This window comes from Panthera uncia (genome assembly GCF_023721935.1).
Source record: "Panthera uncia isolate 11264 chromosome C1 unlocalized genomic scaffold, Puncia_PCG_1.0 HiC_scaffold_4, whole genome shotgun sequence".
Classification (NCBI taxonomy): Eukaryota; Metazoa; Chordata; class Mammalia; order Carnivora; family Felidae; genus Panthera; species Panthera uncia.
In genome coordinates, this window is record NW_026057585.1 from 11,490,072 (window position 1) to 11,511,726 (window position 21,655).

The following is a 21,655-nucleotide window of genomic DNA, read 5'->3' on the forward strand; positions in this document are numbered from 1 at the left end:
GTGGAGATGAGAACCCAAGGAAATGTCCACCTGTATCAGGGTGTTTAAAATGACAGGAAAGAAAGAAAACCTAGGTTTTGAAGAACCACATTATTGTAAAAAAAAAAAGGGGGGGGGCGCCTGGGTGGCTCAGTCTGTTAAGCATCTGACTTCGGCTCAGGTCATGATCTCACAGTTCATGAGTTCGAGCCCCACGTCGGGCTCTGTGCTGACAGCGCAGAGCCTGGAGCCTGCTTCACATTCTGTCTCCCTCTCTCTCTGCCCCTTCCCTGCTCATGCTGTGTCTCTCTCTGTCTCAAAAATAAATAAACATTTAAAAAAAAATTGGTTTAGATTCTGATCTGTGCTGATGAGAGTGATCACATCTGTTGATTGCCACCGAGACATTTGCAAACCTAATCAAAATCACCACCCTGCCCCCGGGCTGCGTGTGTGTGTTTGTGTGTGTGTGTGTTACAGTGAGCAAACAATGAGAAATGCGGTATTACACGTAGGGTTATTCACTTGGGTCCTGGATGTGGGAATGGTTTCAGTAGCATGAGCATAGACTTACTGGTGAGTTTGATTTCCAACCGGTCATTTTACTTTGTTTAAAACTGTGGGCATTTATGTTGCATTTAATTTCACTGGTTCAGATGTCCAATGCTGGAATGAATCCATTTCCCTGACTTCATTGTTCTTACTCTGAAGCCCATCAGCCTGACTCACTCTATTCCACTGCTAATCCCCAGTCCGTGGTTACAGGAAGCTTGCTCCTTGGGTAGTGAGTGCCCAGAGCCGAATGCTGAAGGAGGCTCAAGTATGGTTTCAGGTGGCACCAGACATTGCTCTGGTTCCCAAGGTCTCTGTCCTGCCCCACAGGACAGGAGGTCAGCTCTTTAATAAATAGCTACATAGGCATTTCATGCTGACTCCCCACGTTACAGCAGCAAAAATACCCGAACAGTACTACCTTCATCAAATATTCTTTTTTGAACTGCCTCAATGTTTAAACTATATGAAATTAGAGGTTTGGGAATAATCCACATTTTCTAGTACACGTTAGTATTTTAAAAATCCTCACGCACGGGGGCACCTGGGTGGCTCAGTCACTTGAGTATCCGACTTCGGCTCAGGTCATGATCTCGCAGTCTGTGAGTTCAAGACGTGCGTCGGGCTCTGTGCTGATAGCTCAGAGCCTGGAGTCTGCTTCGGATTCTGTGTCTCTCTCTGCCCCTACCTGCTCATGCTCTGTCTCTCTCTCTCTCTGTCAAAAATAAATAAACATTTAAAAAAATTTTTTTTTAAATCCTCATGCACAACGAAAAATAATCTTTTATCTTGAATATTGGGAAACACTGCTCTGTCTAGCCACTTTATTGTTAAAAACATTTTTTTTTTAAGTTAACTCCACGCCACTCGTGGGACTTGAACTCACAACCCCCAGATCAAGAGTCACATGCTCTTGATCTGAGCCAGCCAGGCACCCTCATCCCATTCATTTTAAAGATGTAAAATGGTTAAGATCTTTCAAGTTTGCACCAATCCATAGTCAACACTCTGGGCTCTTGGATTCATTCAATCAATTGATTTTGTTCAAGTCATACTTGTCCAATTTATCCACATGAGTATCACAAAAGTTTGGCCAAATGCTTTGCTAAAACCGAGGTATTTTGGCTCTGATCTTGCCTTCGTCTACTTGGGTATTGTAAAATCTGGGAGGGGGTGCGCTGCCGTAGGCATTTCTTCAGTAAGCCAACTAAAAGACGTTTGTAAATGTTTTCCCATGAGAACAGGCTAGGCACCAGGGAGGAGTATTTTCAAGTATCCGGGTGGGTGTGTAAAATAACAATGGTATTTTCTGACAGCAAAATGTCAAGGATTGAGAGCAGACAGAGCGACATGGCATACTGACTTTCAACAGAACCCTCACTCGGCATTTACTATTCATCATCTGCTATACACATGGAGTCATAGTTCCTATCCTTGGCATGATCTTCCCTGAATGAAGCAGAGGTCCCTCCCAGGCATCCATTGTTACATCGTGGTGTTCTTTGCATCCATAGCAAAGGAATCAATGCATCCATAGCAAAGGCATGGAATCAATGGTTAGGTCTGAGATCCTGCCTTGTCCACTGCAGCAGAATAGGGTCCCAGAGGACTGACCCAGGTACAGATGAGGATAGTGCAGATTGGCAGGCAGACTGAGCTCTGTGCTGGGGACAACATTAGGAGCTAGTGCTTCCTGGAGGGAGTCGGGATGGAAAGGCACAAACCAAGTGGGAAATCTCAGTGATAAGGAATCTGGGGGACAGGAGGTGGCAGGAGGGAGGCTCAGAATTAGAGAGAGGCATGCATCCACATCAGGGAGGTCTTAAAAGATAGCCAGCAAAGGCCCCAGGTGCCTGGCAAGACTGAGTCAGGACCCAGGCGCTGGGAAACAACTGTAGCGCCTACAGTTTACAGAACAGGAAGAAAAATGAATGCGGAGACCCATTAACAAGAATTAGGGGACCTGGGCTAGAAATTGGGAAACAAGTAAGAGCATGGTCCTTAGTGTTAGAAACCACACCAGGGGTAATGTAGCCAGTGGTACAAGTTGTTGCCCATCCTAATCCAGTGTTGCCCTCAGGAGGCTTAATTATTTCCTGATTCAGGTTACTGTTAGCCCAAGGAATGGAGGGTGGCATTGAGCAGGTAGGTGGGACTCCAGTGGCCTCAGTGACGGTACAGAGTAAGTCTGTTTGGTGATAAAACTCACATTTTCCCCACTGCACCTATCCAAGAGAGATAAGAGAGATGCATACATCTCCAAGAGAGAGACATACACTCGGGGGTGTGAACAATCTGTTCACTAGACTAGAAGCTCCCTGAGAGCAGAAACTGTCTTGATCACCATTGCATCTAGAGTGCCTAGCAGGGTCTGGCACATGCTCAACAAGTATTCGTTGAGTACTTAAGGCGAGGCAAAGATGGATGAGTAAGTGGAGACAGTCTCTTTTAGGTGGGGTATTCCATCAGGCTTACCCAGAGTTTTACTGAAATATTCCTTGCCTACACATCCTATAACATCTACTGTTTTTATTCCATGATATCCAAGCAGTCTTCTTTTTTTTTTAATTTTTTTTTAAAGTTTATTCACTTTTGAGAAAGAGAGAGAGCATAAGCAGGGGAGGGGCGGGGAGAGAGAGAGAGAGAGAGAGAGAGAGAGAGAGAGAATCCGAAGCAGGGTCCAGGCTCCGAGCTGTCAGCACAGAGCCCCAGGTGGGACTCAAACTCACGAACCGTGAGATCATGACCCGAGCTGAAGTCGGACGCCTAACCGACTGAGCCACCCACATGCCCCCAAGCAATCTTCTGATTAAAAAATTTATCTTCCTGGTTTCTTCATACTGGAAGTGAAACTAATTTAACCACTAGTCATTGTATTTTGCCGTGTCATTTATTATATTGACATCTGGTTAGTACCTCGGTGAAGTGTGGATGAGGTGAGCAGTGTCAGTCTCTGAGAAGATGAGCATCCGATTTCTGGTCCTCCATGATTGAGATTCAGATCAGGAAATATGGGACCTACTCATGATTTGAGATCCTCCGTAGCAGAAAAAGAAAACTGGCGGATCATAAAAGCATCTGGCTACAGATCTATTTTTGTTTATCCTTCATATTGTTGTTGTTGTATTTTTAAAATATTGGCTTTCAGGTATCCAGAATTGTATTCCTTATATTCCTTAGGTTCATAACACGTTCTCAGCGTTGGCTCGTGTACTGGCTCAAACACCGTTGACCCACAGGAAAATTCAGATTTTTGTCTTCTCTTGAGAAACTAAGGGATCTTCCAACACTGGGTCTATTTCACTACATGGCAGTCGTGAGTGGTTACTCAGAACAGCTGCCTCTGTTCATACCCATCTCTAGTGTCTCCTGACCAAGAGGCTTCATGTTAGTTGGTGTATGTCACTCGGCTCGGACTGCTATCCTTCTAATAAAGTGGAGAGTGAGCTATTTTATTGAGCCCGCTTCACCCATTTACATTACCTGCCTGGTGAGTCTCGGATGGGAGTTTGAGAACCCCGCTCTGCTGGGCAACTGTTCTGGCATCCTTAGTAACAGCTACCGTTCGCTGAGCCCTTATTATGAGCAAAGCCCTGAACTAACAATGTTTTGTACGTCATCTCGTTGACTCCTATAAAACCGTATGAGCTGTTTTACGAGTGCGGAAGCCGAAGCTCAAAGAGCTAAGCAACACGGAGGTTCAAACCTTACCGTGCCTAGATCCAAGGCTGGGACTTTTAAACTTTATATTCCACCCCTTCCCCAACTAATAATCCGGTAACAATGAAATGACTGCCTCCATATAGTGTATACTCCTCATACTCAGTCCCTGTGGCGCGAATCCCAGGAACTGGGCTGAGAGCTGCCCTGCCCTCGCCATGGCCCGTGGTGGACACCCACCGTGTGCCAGGGTCAGACCCAGCTGCTGCTTTGTTGGTTTTGAGGGAGGACGGGAGGCTGCTGGCATCACTGTGGCTCTGATGGAGGACGGGAGGCGCTGGGGTCACTGTGACGCGGCAGCAGCCCATTCATCACCGCCCCTGGTTTTGTGTGTGTGTAGCCAGGCTATGTCAGCACTGTCCCGGGGCTGTGCCCGGGGAAGTTCCTATAAAGGCACTCGAGCCCTAGCCTTGTAGCTCTCAGACCTTTGAGATGGGGAGGCTGTTGCTGTGGGTTGGTGAGTGTGGCAGTTCCCAGCCCCTGAAAGGTCACTCAGTCCAGCAGACGGCAATGTTCAAGGCCTTTTGAGCACCTGAGAAGCAGCCTAGGACTCAAGATGGGGGAGGGGGGCAGCTTAGGTGGAGGTGGGATGGGACATGGGGAAGGCACAGAGGAGCCCAGGCAGGAGTCATCTGAGCAGTGGTTCTCAAATCCAGCTGCCCATTAAATATCTTTATGCCCAGTTCCAACTTGGACCAGTGAAATCTGAATCTCCAGGGGAGGAGCCAGAGTATCACTTTTTATACTTGCAGCCAAGGTGATAACCACTGGCCTACGGCTTTCGCTGACTTCTAAGTCATCGCTGTCCCTGTGCCGAGCCTGTGTGTATCCACATGGTGTTGGTTGGGGTTAAATAGGAGCTTTGATAGATTTGGCTCCACTGGTTCAACTTAGAGAAGAGGAAACAGGTGAAGGGAGGCTGTCTCCATTTGTGCATCTGTGTCTGGCTCTGGGGCACGGGTGGTGGGTGCCCGGGAGGACTGGAGGGTGGCCGGGGCAGGTCACTTGGGGCATGCATGTGAATCACAGCGTGATTCCACCCTTTGTTTCCTGCAGGGCTGGTTCTTGTGCTGAGGCACCACGATGGTAAGGAGAGTGTGTCCTCCTCTCTGGAGCCAGGGAGCTCCCCCAGCTGAGGAGCGCTCTGTGTTGAGTGTCTCCCGCAGCCCCTCCCTGCCCGGGCCCCTGTGTCAGGGACCATCCATCCACTGCAGTTGAGCAGAAGATTTTCAGTCACCTGCCACTTGTCACTCTGCGTTGGCAGGGTCCAGACTTGAGGATCCATCCTATCAGGATTTTATAAGGCGTTCTTTCCCCCCTGGGGCCTCAGCGGTTGGGGTGAAGGGGGAATCAGACCTCAGTCTAGCTTTGGGGTGTGTTTGTATGTGGGGGTTACGGTGGCCTGGCCTCTAGGGCTGTGTTCACACCACTCTGTGGAAGCTGAGCTCCACCCTCTCCCTGGGCCTCTGCCAACTAACACACGTTCTCCCTTGCCAGGCGCCGCCCACAAACTGGTGTGTTATTTTGCCGGCTGGGCGCAGAGTCGACCTGGCCCTGCCTCGATCTTGCCCCGTGACCTGGACCCCTTCCTCTGTACCCACCTGATATTTGCCTTCGCCTCAATGAACAACAATCGCATCGTTGCTAAGGATTTCCAGGATGAGAAAATTATCTACCCAGAGTTCAACAAGCTCAAGGAGAAGTGTGTTCCGATGGCCTGTGGGGATCGGATTTTCAGATTTTACAAACAGAAGAAAATTAAGCCTATTTCTCTTGTGACTTATCAACTTTCTTCTGATTCTTCGGGTCCTAGCCTCCTCTCACAGGGGGCTCGGGATCATCTCTGCCTGAGAAGTCCCTGAGGAATAACACCCTGAGCTCATTCTTGCCTCCTTGCCTTTGTTGCCTCTGCCTGGTAACCCTCAGCTCACCCTTCAAGCCAGAGGGAAGGAGTTCATGTACTGATGCTATTAAAATGCTTCGGGGAGGGGGGTGGGGCGCGTGGGTGGCTCAGTCAGTTAAGCGTCTGATTTCAGCTCTGGTCATGATCTCATGGTTTGTGAGTTTGAGCCCCACATCAGGCTCCACACTCACAGCGTGCAGCCTGCTTGGGACTCTCTCTCTCTCTCCCTCTCTGTCTCTGCCCTTCCCCAACTTGAGCTTTCTCTCTCTCTCTCAAAATAAATAATAAACTTAAAAAAATTTTTAAAAATGCAAAAAAAAAAAAAATGCTTCAAGGAGGGTCCGCATATCACAGATGCTTCACAAATGCTAGTGTCTTTATTACCATTTGTCACCTGCACCCCACCCCACCCCCCAGGACAGTGAGGTCCCCGAGGGAAGGAGCAGTGTCTCCTGTATATTTGCGTACCAGTGGTTAGGTGAGTGCCTTGAGCAGAAGTGGTGCTCAGTAAGTGCATGTATTCCTGTCCCCAGCTCTCTTGGGTTCTCTCCCGGTCCAAGGAGAGGTCTGTCACTGGGCTAATAGTTATAGATGGCCAGGGTATAAATCCCACATCACTCGATCACAAGCTCCCTGTGAGCTTGTTCTCTGTTGTACCATAGTCAAGCACCTAAGGCAATCAATGGCACATAGTAATTACTCAATAAATATTTGTTGACTAAGAAAACAGTGAAGAGAAACATCTTGAGACTACTTCTTCTTTTCCTTCGCACGAGAGCATCATGAGATGTGGGGGAGTTTGGTGGACTTTGGACAGCCTGGGAGGTCGGGTTGTGATGATGCATGGGTTGAATGTTCTCCCCTCTTTTCCTTTCTTTTCTTCCCTGTTCTCTGCTCTGCACTTCTCTGCCCCTCCCTCCACCTGACTTCCCCTTTCACTCCCCTCCCCCCCCTAACTTTCCGCTGTTCCCCAGGGGCCCACTGGAGTGGGGACCCAGCTTACCTCCCTCTATCCCGCATCACAGGAACAGGAAGCTGAAAACACTGCTGTCCATTGGTGGGTGGAACTTTGGCACAACCAGGTGACACTTTGGGGCCCCTCCCTGCTGCTTGAATTCCCCCATCCCTGGGTATTTGGCCCCCAGGGCTGGGAGGGGCTTTTAAGAAGGGTTGAGAGTTTCAAAGACCTGCCTTTCTTTCTTCCAGCCCCTGTCTGCGGGCCAGCTGCCAGGTGCAAACCAAGGGGCTTTGTGGGGGTTGTGGTTCTGAGACAAGCCTTCCTTGCCTCACCCCGGGGTCTCCTGCAGGTTCACCACCATGCTTTCCACATCGGCCAACCGGGAAAGGTTTATTGATTCAGTTATATCCCTCCTGAGGACGCATAACTTTGATGGTCTGGACCTCTTCTTCTTGTACCCTGGAGTAAGAGGCAGTCCCATGAGGGACCGATGGACTTTTCTCCTCTTAATTGAAGTAAGGCCAAGTCTGGCAGCTCCAGAATCCAGAAATGATTCTACTTTTATCATATCTGGGCTCGGGGTGTAGGAGGAGCAGAAGGCCAGGTGGGGGCAGGGGCAGGAGAGCGGTAGCAGAATGTTTTTTTACTGCCATCCTAGAAGGGTCTGGCAAAAAGAGCAGGAGTCCTTGTAGTGGCTCTTTTTCACTGTCACACCCAGGTCCTGCTCCAGCACTGCAGCCCATGTGATGCCTCCTCGGTGCAGCTTCCTGGCCTCCCACAGGCAGCCTGTGCTCCCCCTGCCCGGCCAGCCCTCTATTAAGTCACTTACCACGTTGGCTCAAGGCCGCCTCTGTCACGAGCCTGGGGCAGGGGCTGTGTCTGACTCACCTCTGTGTCCCTAGAGCCTGGCTCAAGGGGCTCTGTAAATAAAGGTATCCTGGATGATTCTTTCTCTGACTGCTCTGTCTGGATCTGTGCATCTGCCTTTTTTGGCAGGAGCTCCTGTTTGCCTTCCAGAAGGAGGCGCAGCTTACCAGGCGTCCCAAGCTGCTGCTCTCTGCCGCTGTCTCTGGGGATGAACAAATCATCAAAACAGCTTATGAAGTGCTCCTTCTGGGAAGGTGAGTGGGTGCTGCCTGGGGGGCAGGAGGGAAGGAGGCACATCACGCTCAGAACCCTGGTGTGGCACAAACACTCTGCCTGTGAGCTCTCCATGTGCAAGTGCTATTTGGGGGGGCCGGCAGAGGAACATAGGTGGGGACAGGGATCAGCCCCACATACCCTGGGCTTTCTTTAGGAGACCAGACGGAGCTGTAGGACCAGTGGCCACAGTCACATCATCTCGGGCAGAGCCTTCTGCAAAGCTCTTTGCTGAGTCTCGAAGGAGAGAATACCAGGGGCCTGGCCTCTGCCGTCCCAGAGTACAGCTGTAGACATATATTGTGGGGCACACGGCGGGCATCAGAGAGCCAGATGAGTTAGCAGCCACTGACACAAAAACAGAAATAAGCATGCCCAACCAGGCCTAGTTTTCAGAGCGCGGGTCTCTGTAAAAAAGTTACAAAGCTAAACAAAGAACCGCTCATAACTCACTCTCTCTGGACACGCCAATTCTGGGCTAATTTTCTTGAACCTCAAGAATCGAGTGTTGACAGAGGAGCCGCTGAGGCTAACAGAGACCAAAATAGAGGATGGCGTGGTTCGGTGTGTGATTACACCAGGGAGCCTGGTTTCAGTGTGGGGACAAAAGGGAGGGACCCCATGGGACATAGAGTTTGTCAGCATTGGTCTCAATGGCCGGGCAGGCCAGCTGGGTGACTTGAGACCAGTTAGTTAACCTCCGAGTCTCAACGGCTTCAGCTCTAAAACGGAGAGAGTGATGGTACTGAGGCCAGCGGCCAGATCAAAATTAAATGCTGGCATTTTTGTGCACTGGTGCACTGCTGACCTGGTAAGTACTTGGTTACACTTGGTCATCCTGAGAGTGTCCTGGAAGAGATGGTTTCACTGGTGTCTTGAACGGCAGAAGCATGGAAGCTGTGTAGCTGCTGTGGGGAGTACCGCCTTCCTCATGACAGCATGACTGAGGTCATGACAAGTGACCTCGGTTGGCACTCGTGTCAGGCGTGAATGTGTTTTTTGGTCCGACTCCCGTCTACCTCCATGGAAACTCTCAGGATGGCCTTGGTCTTCATGCACGGCTGTCCCTAGCCAGCATTTTGCTGCGGTGACACATCTCGAGTGGCTGGCACAGATGGGCAGGCACCCCAGGCCGAAACGGGGGAGAAGCTGGAGTGGCCAGTACACAACCAGTCAGCTGGTTAGTCCTCTGGCGACCTGACTCGAAAATCTGCTTAGCCCAACCTTCGTATCTCCTCCTTCTGCCCTTGCAGGCTCCTGGATTTCATCAGCGTCTTGTCTTATGACTTTCATGGAAGCTGGGAAAAGTTCACAGGACACAATAGTCCCCTGTTCTCTCTGCCTGGAGACCCCAAATCTTCGGTAAGGAAAGATCTCGAGGGGCCCCGACACCTGCCCCTGAGCCCAGGCCATTGGCCGTCAGTAACAAGGAGGGGTTTGTGTTCTTCCCACCTGCAGGCACATGCCATGAAATACTGGCGGAATCTGGGGGCACCCCCAGAGAAGCTCCTCATGGGGCTCCCCACCTATGGACGGACGTTTAACCTCCTCAAGGCCTCTAATAATGGGCTACAGGCTGAAGCTAAGGGTGTTGCGCTTTCAGGAAAGTACACCAAGCAAGATGGCTTCTTGGCTTATTATGAGGTGACAGGAATAGAGACCTCTGTCTATTAGTCAGGTCTCCATCCTCTGTTGGGGCAAGAGCAAAGACAACAGGGCAAAGGCCAGGGTGATGGCAGGAGGAAAAAGAGGTAGTTTACTAGCGCAAGAGAAATCCACTATATAAAGAGAATCTTAATTGTTATACAAGTCAATCCTGACTTACTATCTGGCCTAAATAAAAACTATTAGTACCTGAAATAGATATAATTTCAAACATTTGCAAAAGTAAAAGAATAGTATCACCTCCTCCCCTCCTCTGCCACTACCACCTACCCCTCACCAGCTTCAATCTCGAACCGCTCTTGGCCCATCTTGTTTCATGCCCGCTCCTTGACTCCCTCCCTCCCACTACGAGAGTATGTTGAAGCAGTTCCAAGACCTCCTCTACTACAGATTCTTTCCTCTTACCCCGATTCCACTCCCTGAATCCCTATCTCAACATAGCTTGCTACTGAGTGGAGGAAAGAGACTTGGACCCAAGGGAATATAAAACATAAGAGAGGACAATAAGAGGCACAGGGTGTGTGGCTTAGGGATCTGGAAAGGTCTCATGGAGCAGGTAGCTTTAGAGCAGGGCTTTGGAGCACAGGAATGATCCTGATGGGCAGGAATGACAGGAGGGAAGGGCCCCGCAGGCCAAGGATGACGGGTACGGAGGCACATGGTGTGCATGGGTGCCTTAGGTAGGAGTGGAGGCACAGTGCTCTGCGCTGACTGGGTAGAAATGTTTTCCTGCTAATCCAGTGAAGCGTGGTTATGAGTGATGGCATAGTTGAAATAATGGTCTTGAAAGACATTATAGACTGAAGACATGTTTGATAGACAGAACCTTTAAAGAACAGAAAGGAAGGAAGGAAGGAAGAAAAGAAAGAAAGAAAGAACGAAAGAAAGAAAGAAAGAAAAAGAAAGAAAGAAAGAAAAGCCTCAGACATTGGCTTCTGCAACCAGCTTGAATACTTCTGCTTCTTTGTGGCGTATGGTTTCTAGCACAATGCCGGGCACCTAGCCAAACTCACATGCTTGACTGATTGTAACAACCCAGTTCTCCTTACTTGTGAGAAACCTGAAATTTATTAGAGATTCGCAAGCTAGTTTGATGGCCTCCAAGACTGGGCCCCTTTATGCTGATTTCTAAAGAAGACAGGAGAGGTTTGTTTATGGGAACTCTCTGAAAAAGATACAGGTTTGGTCAAGGGTCAGATAGGTTACCATTCGTAGTTTGATATTGGCATTATTTAGCAAACCCTGATTTGATTTTTAAGGATGTCAGCCACTCCTTGTTTCTCTCTTTCTTTCCATCACGGACATTAGAGAAAGGAACATATTTTAATACGAATTTGCTCAGAAAAGAGAGGAGGTCCTTTGTGAGTGGCTTTCCCCTCCCTCTTTGGTTTGCCTCTTCTTATTCCCTGGCAAGGGATTCTTGGATGCTTTGTCACTGGGAAAAGAGCAGTTTGCCTGCTGGTGCTTCTCTCCATGGACTTCCCGGAACTAACCTGGTGATCCTCCTGGCAGATTTGCTCTTTCGTCCAGAAAGCGACGAAGCGCTGGATTGACTATCAGCAAGTCCCATACGCCTACAAGGGGAATGTGTGGGTTGGCTATGATGATGTCCTCAGCTTCAGTCACAAGGTAAGACATTGGTCCTTTCTTGCTCCAGCATATAGTTTCCCTCTGGCTTCCATGAAGCTCTTATCTGTACGGTGTGTGTGTGTGTGTGTGTGTGTGTGTGTGTTTACTGGGTGGAGGTGAAAAGGTGAGATTTACTAGATCAGGTGAGTTTCAGGCATACCTGACCTAACTGGGGTTTCCTAAATCCATCTATCCAATCCTCTTCTTCTTCCCTTTTTTTTTTTTTTTTTTTTAACTTTTATTCAGTTTTGAGAGACAGAGAGAGACAGAGCGTGAACAGGGGAGGGACAGAGAGAAAGGGAGACACAAAATCTACAGCAGGCTCTAGGCTCTGAGTTGTGAGCACAGAGCCCTATGTGGGGCACGAACTCACCAACGGTGAGATCATGACCTGAGCCAAAGTTGGACACTTAACCAACTGAGCCACCCAGGCGCCCCTTAAATTTTTATTTTTAAGAGAGAGATAGAGAGCAAGTGGGGGCACGACAGAGAGAGAGGGAGACAGAATCCCAAGCAGGCTCTGCATTGTCAGCACAGAGCCCCATGTGGGGCTCAAACTCATAAACCAAGAGATCATGACCTGAGCCGAAATCAAGAGTCAGATGCTTAACTGACTGAGCCACCCAGGCGCCCCCTGCCCCAACCCTCTTCTTTGGAAGAAAAGGAGTCGCGGTTTTGAGGGGAGAAATGACTTCTCTCAGTTTATGCAGATTTTTGGCAACAGTTTCTTCTTTTCTGCTTGGGCCAGATAACTTCACAACAGCTAAATACCAATATGAGGTAGAACTTGCTAAGCGCTCCATGAATATCACTGAGATGTGTGTCAGGAGTAGGGAAGTCAAGGAGGGCTTCCTCAGGGAGGTGAGCGGCAGGAGATGATGACATGGGGTCAGAGGGTGCTGAAAGCTCATTCAAAGTAGGTTCAAAGAAAAATTTGGGTGGGGCAGAGAAGTTTTGTAAAGCGTAAGAGAAGGCAGTAAAGTGCAGGTCAGTTTATAGAGGGACTTGAACGCTGGCAAAGACGTTTGGACCTCTTCTTGCAGGCATTTTAAGGCAAAATCAGGTTTCCGTGCAGGTACATGACCTGCAAGTTTGAAACCTTTAGAGCCTAACAGTGAGCACCTCCTCTCCCCATGCAAGCAATGTTAAATGAAGTCGAGTCTGGCAGGTTTTTTTTATAGTGAATTAAAACAGAAATGACATGCTTTGGTAATTTCTGAACCTGCCTCTGCTTTGGAATCACCTGAGACTTGATAAATGTAGAAAGATGTGGCTCCACCCCTGAATATTCAGCAGGTCTTAGAAAGAATCTGGGAACTGTTTTTCCTATGTTTCCATGTGATCCTGCTGTAACCGGTTTGGCATTTTGGAAGCTCTGAGAGAGACTCGGAAGTGTGCCGGTGACATACTGAGGGTTGGACCAGGTGGTTGGAAGTGGAGGTAGGGTCTGAATGAGAAATTGTCAGCACTTGGCAACTGCCTGGATATCGGGTCTCATTAGAGAAAAGTCACAGTCTCCTCTACTATAGGTGATGCAGAAGCGACAGGTGTTGGCTGTTCTTTGGGGGAAGTTTGGGGTAGAAAGCACAAGGTGATAGGGCAGCATTCGTGAAGACCCACCATGTACCTCCTCTGTGCACAGCACTGGGGGAGGCCCGCTGTGCAGAGAGAGGTGCAGAGTATGGCTTTCAGCCTCCAGGATCTTACTCCAGTTTGGGAACAGAGGACACACACAGAAAAATCCAGTGACTCAGTGGAATTACCCACTTGGATGGAATTCAATATATGATCCACAGGACATGGGGGAGGGCATTGACCTGTGTGTCTGGGGAAGCCTGAGACCAGCAGGGATGGTGTTCTCGCGTTGAGGGGCAGTTACTGTGCCTTGCAGAACTAGAGGGGAACAGAGCCCCGTGTGAGGGTGATTAAAGGATTTCATCACAGAACCCCAGAGCTGGAAGAAACCTCAGAGATCATCATCGGGAGATAATTATCCCTGGATTTCTCAGCGTTTCTGCGCTGTCTGGGCATTCTGAGCAAAAGAAACAGAGCAGCTATAATAAAAATAGAAATCTGCCTTCCCCTCTTCCCCCAGAGCCTTTGCTGACTTTCAGAGATTGTAGAAGTCCCCTCCCCAGAGGGGACTTGTCTACATCCCATTGAAGCTCTCAAACCGTCCAGAGGGGAGAAGGGTCCGATTTGCCAGCTGTCTCACATAAGTTCAAGTCTCATAGTTTCAGGATCCCTCTCCTGTGCCGCAGACCTCACTGCACGTACAGGTGTATATCTGGCCTTCGCTATGTCATTCTTTGGGCAGTTAGGCCATGGGGGGCAAAGTCAAAGTGCTGTTGTGATTGGTCTTTTGCCATGAGTAATAATGGTCTGTCCTCTGATCCAGAGGTCATGTGTGCGCATACGTAAACTGGCAGGCTAATTTGTTGGTTTGTAAGCAGAGTAAAATCTCAGAATCTTGACAATTTCAGCTTATTTATAATTGGGTTCCTCCTTCTTCTTATTTTACATTTGGGGAAAGTAAATCTCAGAAAGGAGCCCATTGATTTGGCCAAGTCATGTAGTTATTTGGATGTGATGGAGTCTGTCTTTCCCATCAGCCATGACAGAGAATACTAGCAAAGTAATAATAGGACCCGGATTTGGGTCTAAACCCTGCCATTTAGTTATAGGTGAAGGGTTTTTTTTTTAATGATTTGTAAAAAATATTTTATTTTATTTTATTTTATTTTATTTTATTTTATTTTATTAACAGAGAGAGATGCAGAGGTGGGGTGGGGGGGGAGAGAGAGAGAGAGAGAGAGAGAATCCCAATCCACGCTGGGCATAGAGCCTGACTTGGGGCTCAATCCCATGACCCTGGGTTCATGACCTGAGCTAAAATCAAGAGTCAGACACTCAACTAACTGGACCACCCAGGCACCCCTATATCTGAAGTTTTAAAAATCATGGACAAAAGCCTCTCTTTTCTTATCTGTGGAAAGGTGACAGTATTACCCGCTTTATCTCTTCTTTATAGTGTCACTGTGATATACGGTGTGAGGAAGTGGTTTTAAAATAATATAGCAACATCTGTGTTTCAGCATAATGACAATAATGATTGGCACTGGGACCCTGGTGAGACAGTTTTCATTATGTGCAAGGTTTTGATCCCAATATTTTACATGTAGGAATTCTTTTTTAAAAAATTGTCTTCCATTGTGGTTTATATACACAATGCAATACTACTCGGCAATGAGAAAGAATGAAATATGGCCCTTTGTAGCAACGTGGATGGAACTGGAGAGTGTTATGCTAAGTGAAATAAGTCATACAGAGAAAGACAGATACCATATGTTTTCACTCTTAGGTGGATCCTGAGAAACTTAACAGAAGACCATGGGGGAGGGGAAGGAAAAAAAAAGTTAGAGGGAGGGAGGCAAACATAAGAGACTTTTAAAAACTGAGAATAGGGGCGCCTGGGTGGCGCAGTCGGTTAAGCGTCCGACTTCAGCCAGGTCACGATCTCGCGGTCTGTGAGTTCGAGCCCCGCGTCAGGCTCTGGGCCGATGGCTCGATGGCTCGGAGCCTGGAGCTTGTTTCCGATTCTGTGTCTCCCTCTCTCTCTGCCCCTCCCCCGTTCATGCTCTGTCTCTCTCTGTCCCAAAAATAAATAAAAAAACATTGAAAAAAAAAAAAATTTAAAAACTGAGAATAAACTGAGAGTTGATGGGGGGTGGGAGGGAGGGGAGGGTGGGTGATGGGCATTGAGGAAGTCACCTGTTGGGATGAGCACTGGGTGTTGCATGGAAACCAATTTGACAATAAATTTCATATAAAAAAATCATCTTTAAAATTGTGAAATATACATAAACATAAAATTTGCCATTTGGCCCATTTTTAAGTGTCCAGTTCAGCAGCATTAAGTGCAGTCACATTGTTTTGTAACTATCACCACCTTCTATCTATCTCCAGAACTTTTCTTTGAGAGAGAGAGAGAGAGAGAGAGAGAGAGAGAGAGAGAATCTTAAGCAGGCTTCATGGTCAGTACAGAGCCCAATGTGGGGCTTGATCCCATGGCCCTGGGATCATGACCTGTCCCGAAATCATGAGTCGGACACTGAACCAACTGAGCCACCCCGGCGCCCCTATCTCCAGAACTGTTTCATCTTTCCAAACTGAAACCCCATTCGCTTCTCCCTCACCCCCGATAGTGACCACCACTATGCTTTCCATTTATGGGAATGTGACTCCTCTACCTCCTACGAGTGGAATCGTACAATATTTGTCCTGTTGTGCTGGGCTTATTTCACTCAGCATAATGTCTCCAAGCTCCATCCATGCTGTAGCATTTGCATGAAGGGATTCTTTCATTCCTAAAAAATATCGGAAATGTTATCCCTTTTTTTTACAAACGAGGCAAAGGTTTGTGTGACCTTTTCAAGATCCCTTAGCTAATAAGTGGTAAAGGCTAGATTCAAATACAGGCTGTAACTACCAACCATGCTACTGTAGTGTTTCCTGAGGGTCTGTCTTCTGTGTTTTGCCATTGTACCCAGTCTGGGGGATGGCCAGCACAGCAGGTTGACTGACTACTCCTTTTTCAGGCAAGGTTCATAAAAGGAGAGAATTTTGGGGGAGCCATGGTGTGGACGTTGGACCTGGATGACGTTAAGGGCACTTTCTGTGGCACTGGCCCTTTCCCCCTTGTCTCCAAGTTGCGTAGTTTCCTGGCGCAAGCTGGTAAGTACCTATGGCTTGGAAGTGGGGTTGGGAGCTGTATAACGAGGCTCTTTGAGATCTGCAGGCTTCGGTGAGACAGCATGGCACCGAAGGAAGAGAACAAACTTTGATGTTAGGCCGGTCCATTTCCTTGGCTTAGAGGCAGGCTCCATTTGACCCTCTGAGCTTTGTTTTCCTTATCTGCAAAATGGGAATGATCCTTATACTCATGACATTATTATAAGAACTATATGAGATAAGAAGTGAAAACTGCTGGCTCAATGTTAGCGCTCAATATATGTCAGTTTATTTCTCTGTGGCTTCCTCCTGCTTTCATGGGACAAGGGCCAGAAGAGGAAGTCAGATTTCTTTTGATAACCTCTTTGATAGGAGAGACTGCCCTGGTAGTTAGGAGATGGAATCTGGCATGCTACAGCTACAGCATCCTTTGAGATGATTTATAACTATCATTTTAGGGACAAGGACACTGGGGCTCAGAAAGGCAATACTGCTAGTCAAGGGCAGAGATGGGACTTCAACCCAATTCTTTACCAAATGCTGTCAGGAGCGGTCTCCTTGCCCTCCATGTTGTTCCTGGTGCCTTCTACCATGGGGGACACAGGAGGTTTCTGTTATTAGGCCTTGGGGGGCAGCAAGGTCTTGCCGAAGGTGCCATCAGTAAGGTCAAAGTGAGGCCTTAAGCATAGAAAACTGGCAGGCTTCTCGGGGTCATTCCCCAGAAATGTAAATGTGCTGAGTGCCCATAGGTGCCTGGGATCATATCAACATGATGAGGTGAGGGAGCAGGGCTTCAATGTGGTGGGATTTTATCTATGCCCTCAAGTCAGTGCATTATGAAATCCTTCACTTCTGGATTTTGGAAGCAAGTACTTCAGCCCTGGAGTGGTCGTAGTCCTGCCAGCAATTAACAGGATGGGGAGGAAGCGGTAGGACTCTCATCCTGTTCCGATGATTTCCTCTAGAGTTCAGCTCAACTCCTTCACCAAAATTTTGGCTCTCAACTGCTATGAATTCTTTAAGAACTGACCCCGAAAGTCCGACTGGAACCAATGATATGGGGCTTTTGTCCTCAGAAGGAAAGTCTATGGCTTCTAACATCCATAGGAAGTCTGCAGATACGACTACAGGCCACCAAAGTGGGATTGTGACCCCTACGAGTGAAACTATGTCCTTTGGAAAGCACACTGTGGCTGTGGAAATGAAGACTGAGACCCTTGGAGAGGCTATGACTCACGGAGAGATGAGTATGGTTTCTATGCATGGTCAGACTAAGTCCCCTGGAGAGAAGATCGTGCCCCTTGGAAAGAGAGCTGTAGCCCCTGGAATGATGACTACCCCCTCCAGAAATATTACAGTCACTCCTGACAAGCAGACCAAGACTCTTAGAAGAGAGCCCACCACTTCTGAGGTGGACACAGACCACCCGGTTGGTCACGTTGGTCTTCAGACAGAAGCCCAACGCAGGAGGCCATCCTCTGGCCCTGTCATCTAGCCCCAGGACACATTCCTCTTGCTTTGGACAACCCCTGTGTTCCCATTAATGGGAACGAGTCCTCTGTCAGTTCGATGACCCTTCCAACAAGTGCTCTCTCTCTCTCTCTAAAGAAAGAAAACCCAGAAAACTCTGCTGTGTGTCAAGGAGCCTAAGCTCTGTTGAAGGCAGAAGCTGGGGAAAGCCCTTATCTTTTCTTGTAGATCCCCTGACAGGAGCTGCTCTTACCCAGACATTCATAAACCATTCATGGTTATGAGCAGGCCCCAAAGCCACAGGGAGTTCGTCTCTTTTCTGTTGAATAAACTGGAAACACAAGGATCCATCTGAGTTCCCTGGAGTTCTTTTCTTGAAATGACCTGAGCAATGCAATTGTCAGCTCTGCCTTTCAAGTTCACGTTCCCCTACTGCTGTTTTTGGAAGGAGGGAGTTTGGGTCTAGCCCATGCTGATGTTTTCCAGTGTGGATTATGTTGCTTCCCTCTCTGCCTTGAACAACACTCACTTTGCCGGTGGTCAGAGCCAGAATCTCTTCCAGGGCGGTTTCCCACAATCCTCTTATGTCACACCGGTATAACATCTCCTCCCATTAATACATCAGAACTACTCTTTGCCAAGGTCACTGGTGATGCCCACGTTGTTAAATACAGAGTTCAAGTCTCACTTCTGATTCTCCTTGATGCAGCAGCAGCACTGGCACACTTGGTCACTTTGTCCTCCCTGATCCACTTTCTTTCTTTCTTTCTTTTTTTTTTTTTAATGTTTATTTATGTTTGGGAGAGTGAGTGTGTGAGCGAGTGGGGGAGGGGCAGAGAGAGAGGGAGACAGAGGATCTGAAGTGGGTTCTGCACTGAGAGCAGAGAGCCTGAAGTGGGGCTCAAACTCACCAACTGTGAGATCATGACCTGCACCGAAGTCGGACCCTTAACAGACTGAGCCACCTTGGCCCCAGTGACACACTTCCTTAACTATGCTTCCGGGTTTTGATTTTACCTGACTGGTCATTCCTTCACAGCGTTCTGTGCTGATTTCTCCTCTTATCCCTGATCTCTTAATGTTGGGGAGCTCCAAGTCTCTTCCCTGGGTCCCTTTTCTTCGGTATTTACATTCACACCCTCTTGGTGTTGTCCTCTAAGCACATCATTTAAACAGCATCTGTATTATTGTCAAGAGAACAAAAGTGCAGAGAAATGTCCGTAGTACACTATCTTCCACGTAAGGAAAAAGGGGACATAAGAAAACACACGTCTGCTCGTTTGTGCACAGAGTAATAGAAAGTAACAGAAAGATTACGGAAGGAAAGAAACAGAATAGTAACAGAAAGGATAAACACGGAAATAATGAAATCGGTACTGGCAGGTGTGGAGTGAGGGTGGTGTGGAGAGAATGGGAGATCAGGAACGGGGTACAAAGGGTTGGGGGGGCGGGTTGCCACTTACCTGAGTACACGTGTTTGTGTCATTCTGACTTTTCGAACCATGAGAGTGTTTCACATCCCACAAATAAATAAAATCAAGGATGGTGGTGGTGGGGCTAGAGCAACTCAAAATTAAAGCACAAACAGCAACAAATGTATTTAGCCGTGTTAAAAATGCACCAACAGCGTAATCACATTGAAGGAATTAGGGAAGAAAAGAGCTAGCCTTAGTCACTTTGGAAAACGGCATTTTGCCTCCTTATTGAAAAGCTAAAGAGGAACCATGGACAAATACTGGCCTCTAGCAAATTTGCTTTTGACACGTATATTCTGAAACCGCTTTCTATGCATTCCAGAATTAAACACAGAAGGAAATCCACTGTGGGTAAGAAGGGCCATGTTTCTCACTGCCAGAGAAAGTAGTTACAAATAGGAAAACAGAAAAGGCTAGAAAGAACCCTGTGGCGTTAGGCTCAGAAGTATCAGTATGAAATCATGATTTAAAACTATATATGGATTGGTTGATATAGAAATATGTGTATCCATACATATATTTCCTGCTTGGACCACTAGAAGGGGCTACAGCAGTGACATCCGAATAGGCCCCATACCTTGAGGAGAAGGTGCCCAAACATCCCCGGACTAACTGGGGAAGGAGGCCTGTGTATACTGCTCCCGTCTCCCCTCTCCTGGTGGATGATTCTGAGTGGTGATTCCGAGTGGAGGCCGCTGGGCTGAGGACAGTGGGTGATGTTTCAAGACCAGGCTTCTACAAGACTTGACTCGCAGGTGGGAGAGAGAAAAGTACTCAAGTGATGTACCTCTGGGAGCAGCCAGTAGCTGGTCTGTGCTTCACCATTTCATCTCATGCTGAGGAAACAGACTCTGAGAGCTCATGTACTAATATCTCGCTGCAAAGAAGCCTTGGTAAATGCTGTAAGGGAGCCTGGAGTAAGGAATGGCAGGTGGCCAGAGGCACAGATGTGCGATCAAGTCCCAGGAACACCTGGCAAGGTTTGACGCGGATGGGCAAGGGGGCAGGACGCGAGCTCCACGGGCATGACTAATGAGCGGGCTCCGGTTGTCTCCGCACAGGAAGGTGATCTGTGGACACCATGTTAGGAGCTGTTGTCACTTTCTCATTTGACTTTGAAGAGTTACATAAAAGGTTCCCAAACCCTGTTTTTGTTGAGTTAGGAATATTGCCACCAGGAGGCAGCAGCATACAGGGTTACATTTTCTCTGCAGGTGGGAAGAAAAACTAGGAGAGTAGAAAAAAAGCAATTAGAATACCTCTGTACAGAAAATGAAATCAAATCTAAATCTGTCATTGTCTTTAAAGTCGATACATTTGGAGCACCTGGGTGGCTTAGTCGGTTAAGCGTCGGACTCTGGATTTTGGTTCAGGTTGTGATCTCATGGTTCCTGAGGTTGAGACCCATGTCTGGCTCTGTGCTGTCAGCATAGGACCTGCTTGAGATTCTCTTTCCCTTCCTCTCTCTCTCTGCCCCTCCCTCGCTCGTGCTCTACTCTCTCTCTCTCTCTCTCTCAAAAATAAATAAACAAACAACAACAACAAAATAGTCGATGCTTTTGTGCACATTGAAGCAGAGAAAGCATGAGCGCCCTGGGCTTGGAGGAGGGGCTGTGCTGAGATACAGGTTGAGTCCAGACAAACCAGACTTGAAATCCCAGCTCTGATTAACTATGTGATCATGGGGTAGTTAAATCAGCTTCTAAGGTTGTTACAATGGTTAAATGAAACATGTATCTGGTACAAAGCCAATAAGTGGGAGTTACTGATATAAGCATATCTTCTGTAGACCTTCAAGTTTCCATTTTAGTATTTCTTGGAGCGCCTGGGTGGCTCAGTCAGTTAAGTGTCCATCTTTGGCCCAGCTCATGATCTCGTGGTTCATGAGTTCAAGCCCCACGTCAAGATCTGTGCTGACAGCTCAGAGCCTGGAGTCTGCTTCAGAGTCTGTGTCTCCCTCTTTCTGCCCCTCACCCACTCACACCCTGTACCTCTCTCTCTCAAAAATAAATAAACATTAAAAATTTTTTAAAGAATTTCTTTGTATAAAGAAAGAAATATGAAATTAGAAACTCTTTAGGTTTTGTGCATAGCTCAAAGTGTTCAGGAGTAGATTCATGACAAAGTTCCAATAATCTCTCATGCTGCTACAACTTTATGTAGGGAATCATTTTATAAACTGGCTACTTTTACTACATGCTTCTAAAACACTACAATCTAGAAGCTAGTAAAGTATTACAAATAGGAAAACAAATAGGTACAAATACCTACAAATAGGTAAAGTGTGTATAGAAGGTATTAAGTGTGTCATTTCCAGGATTAAAAAAAATTAATGGTTCCTTAACTCTTTATGGAATATAGCCCATATTGCTTAGCATGGCATACCGGGTCTGCCTCACCATCTGGTCACGTCTGTGTAGACACCTAGTGCTG

The 21,655-nt window shown here is 47.6% G+C and overlaps 1 protein-coding gene across 1 annotated transcript; it reads left to right on the forward strand.

Moving 5' to 3' along the window:
- The first annotated feature begins 537 nt into the window (after positions 1-537).
- OVGP1 (oviductal glycoprotein 1) lies at positions 538-18,043 on the forward strand. The gene is given in 13 exon segments (XM_049618411.1): positions 538-555; positions 745-799; positions 1,991-2,149; positions 5,749-5,953; positions 7,180-7,236; positions 7,462-7,627; positions 8,109-8,233; positions 9,506-9,614; positions 9,711-9,896; positions 11,430-11,546; positions 16,145-16,280; positions 17,243-17,767; positions 17,770-18,043. Coding segments are annotated over 13 exon segments (2,016 nt in total). The 3' UTR covers positions 17,928-18,043.
- The last annotated feature ends 3,612 nt before the right edge of the window (positions 18,044-21,655 follow it).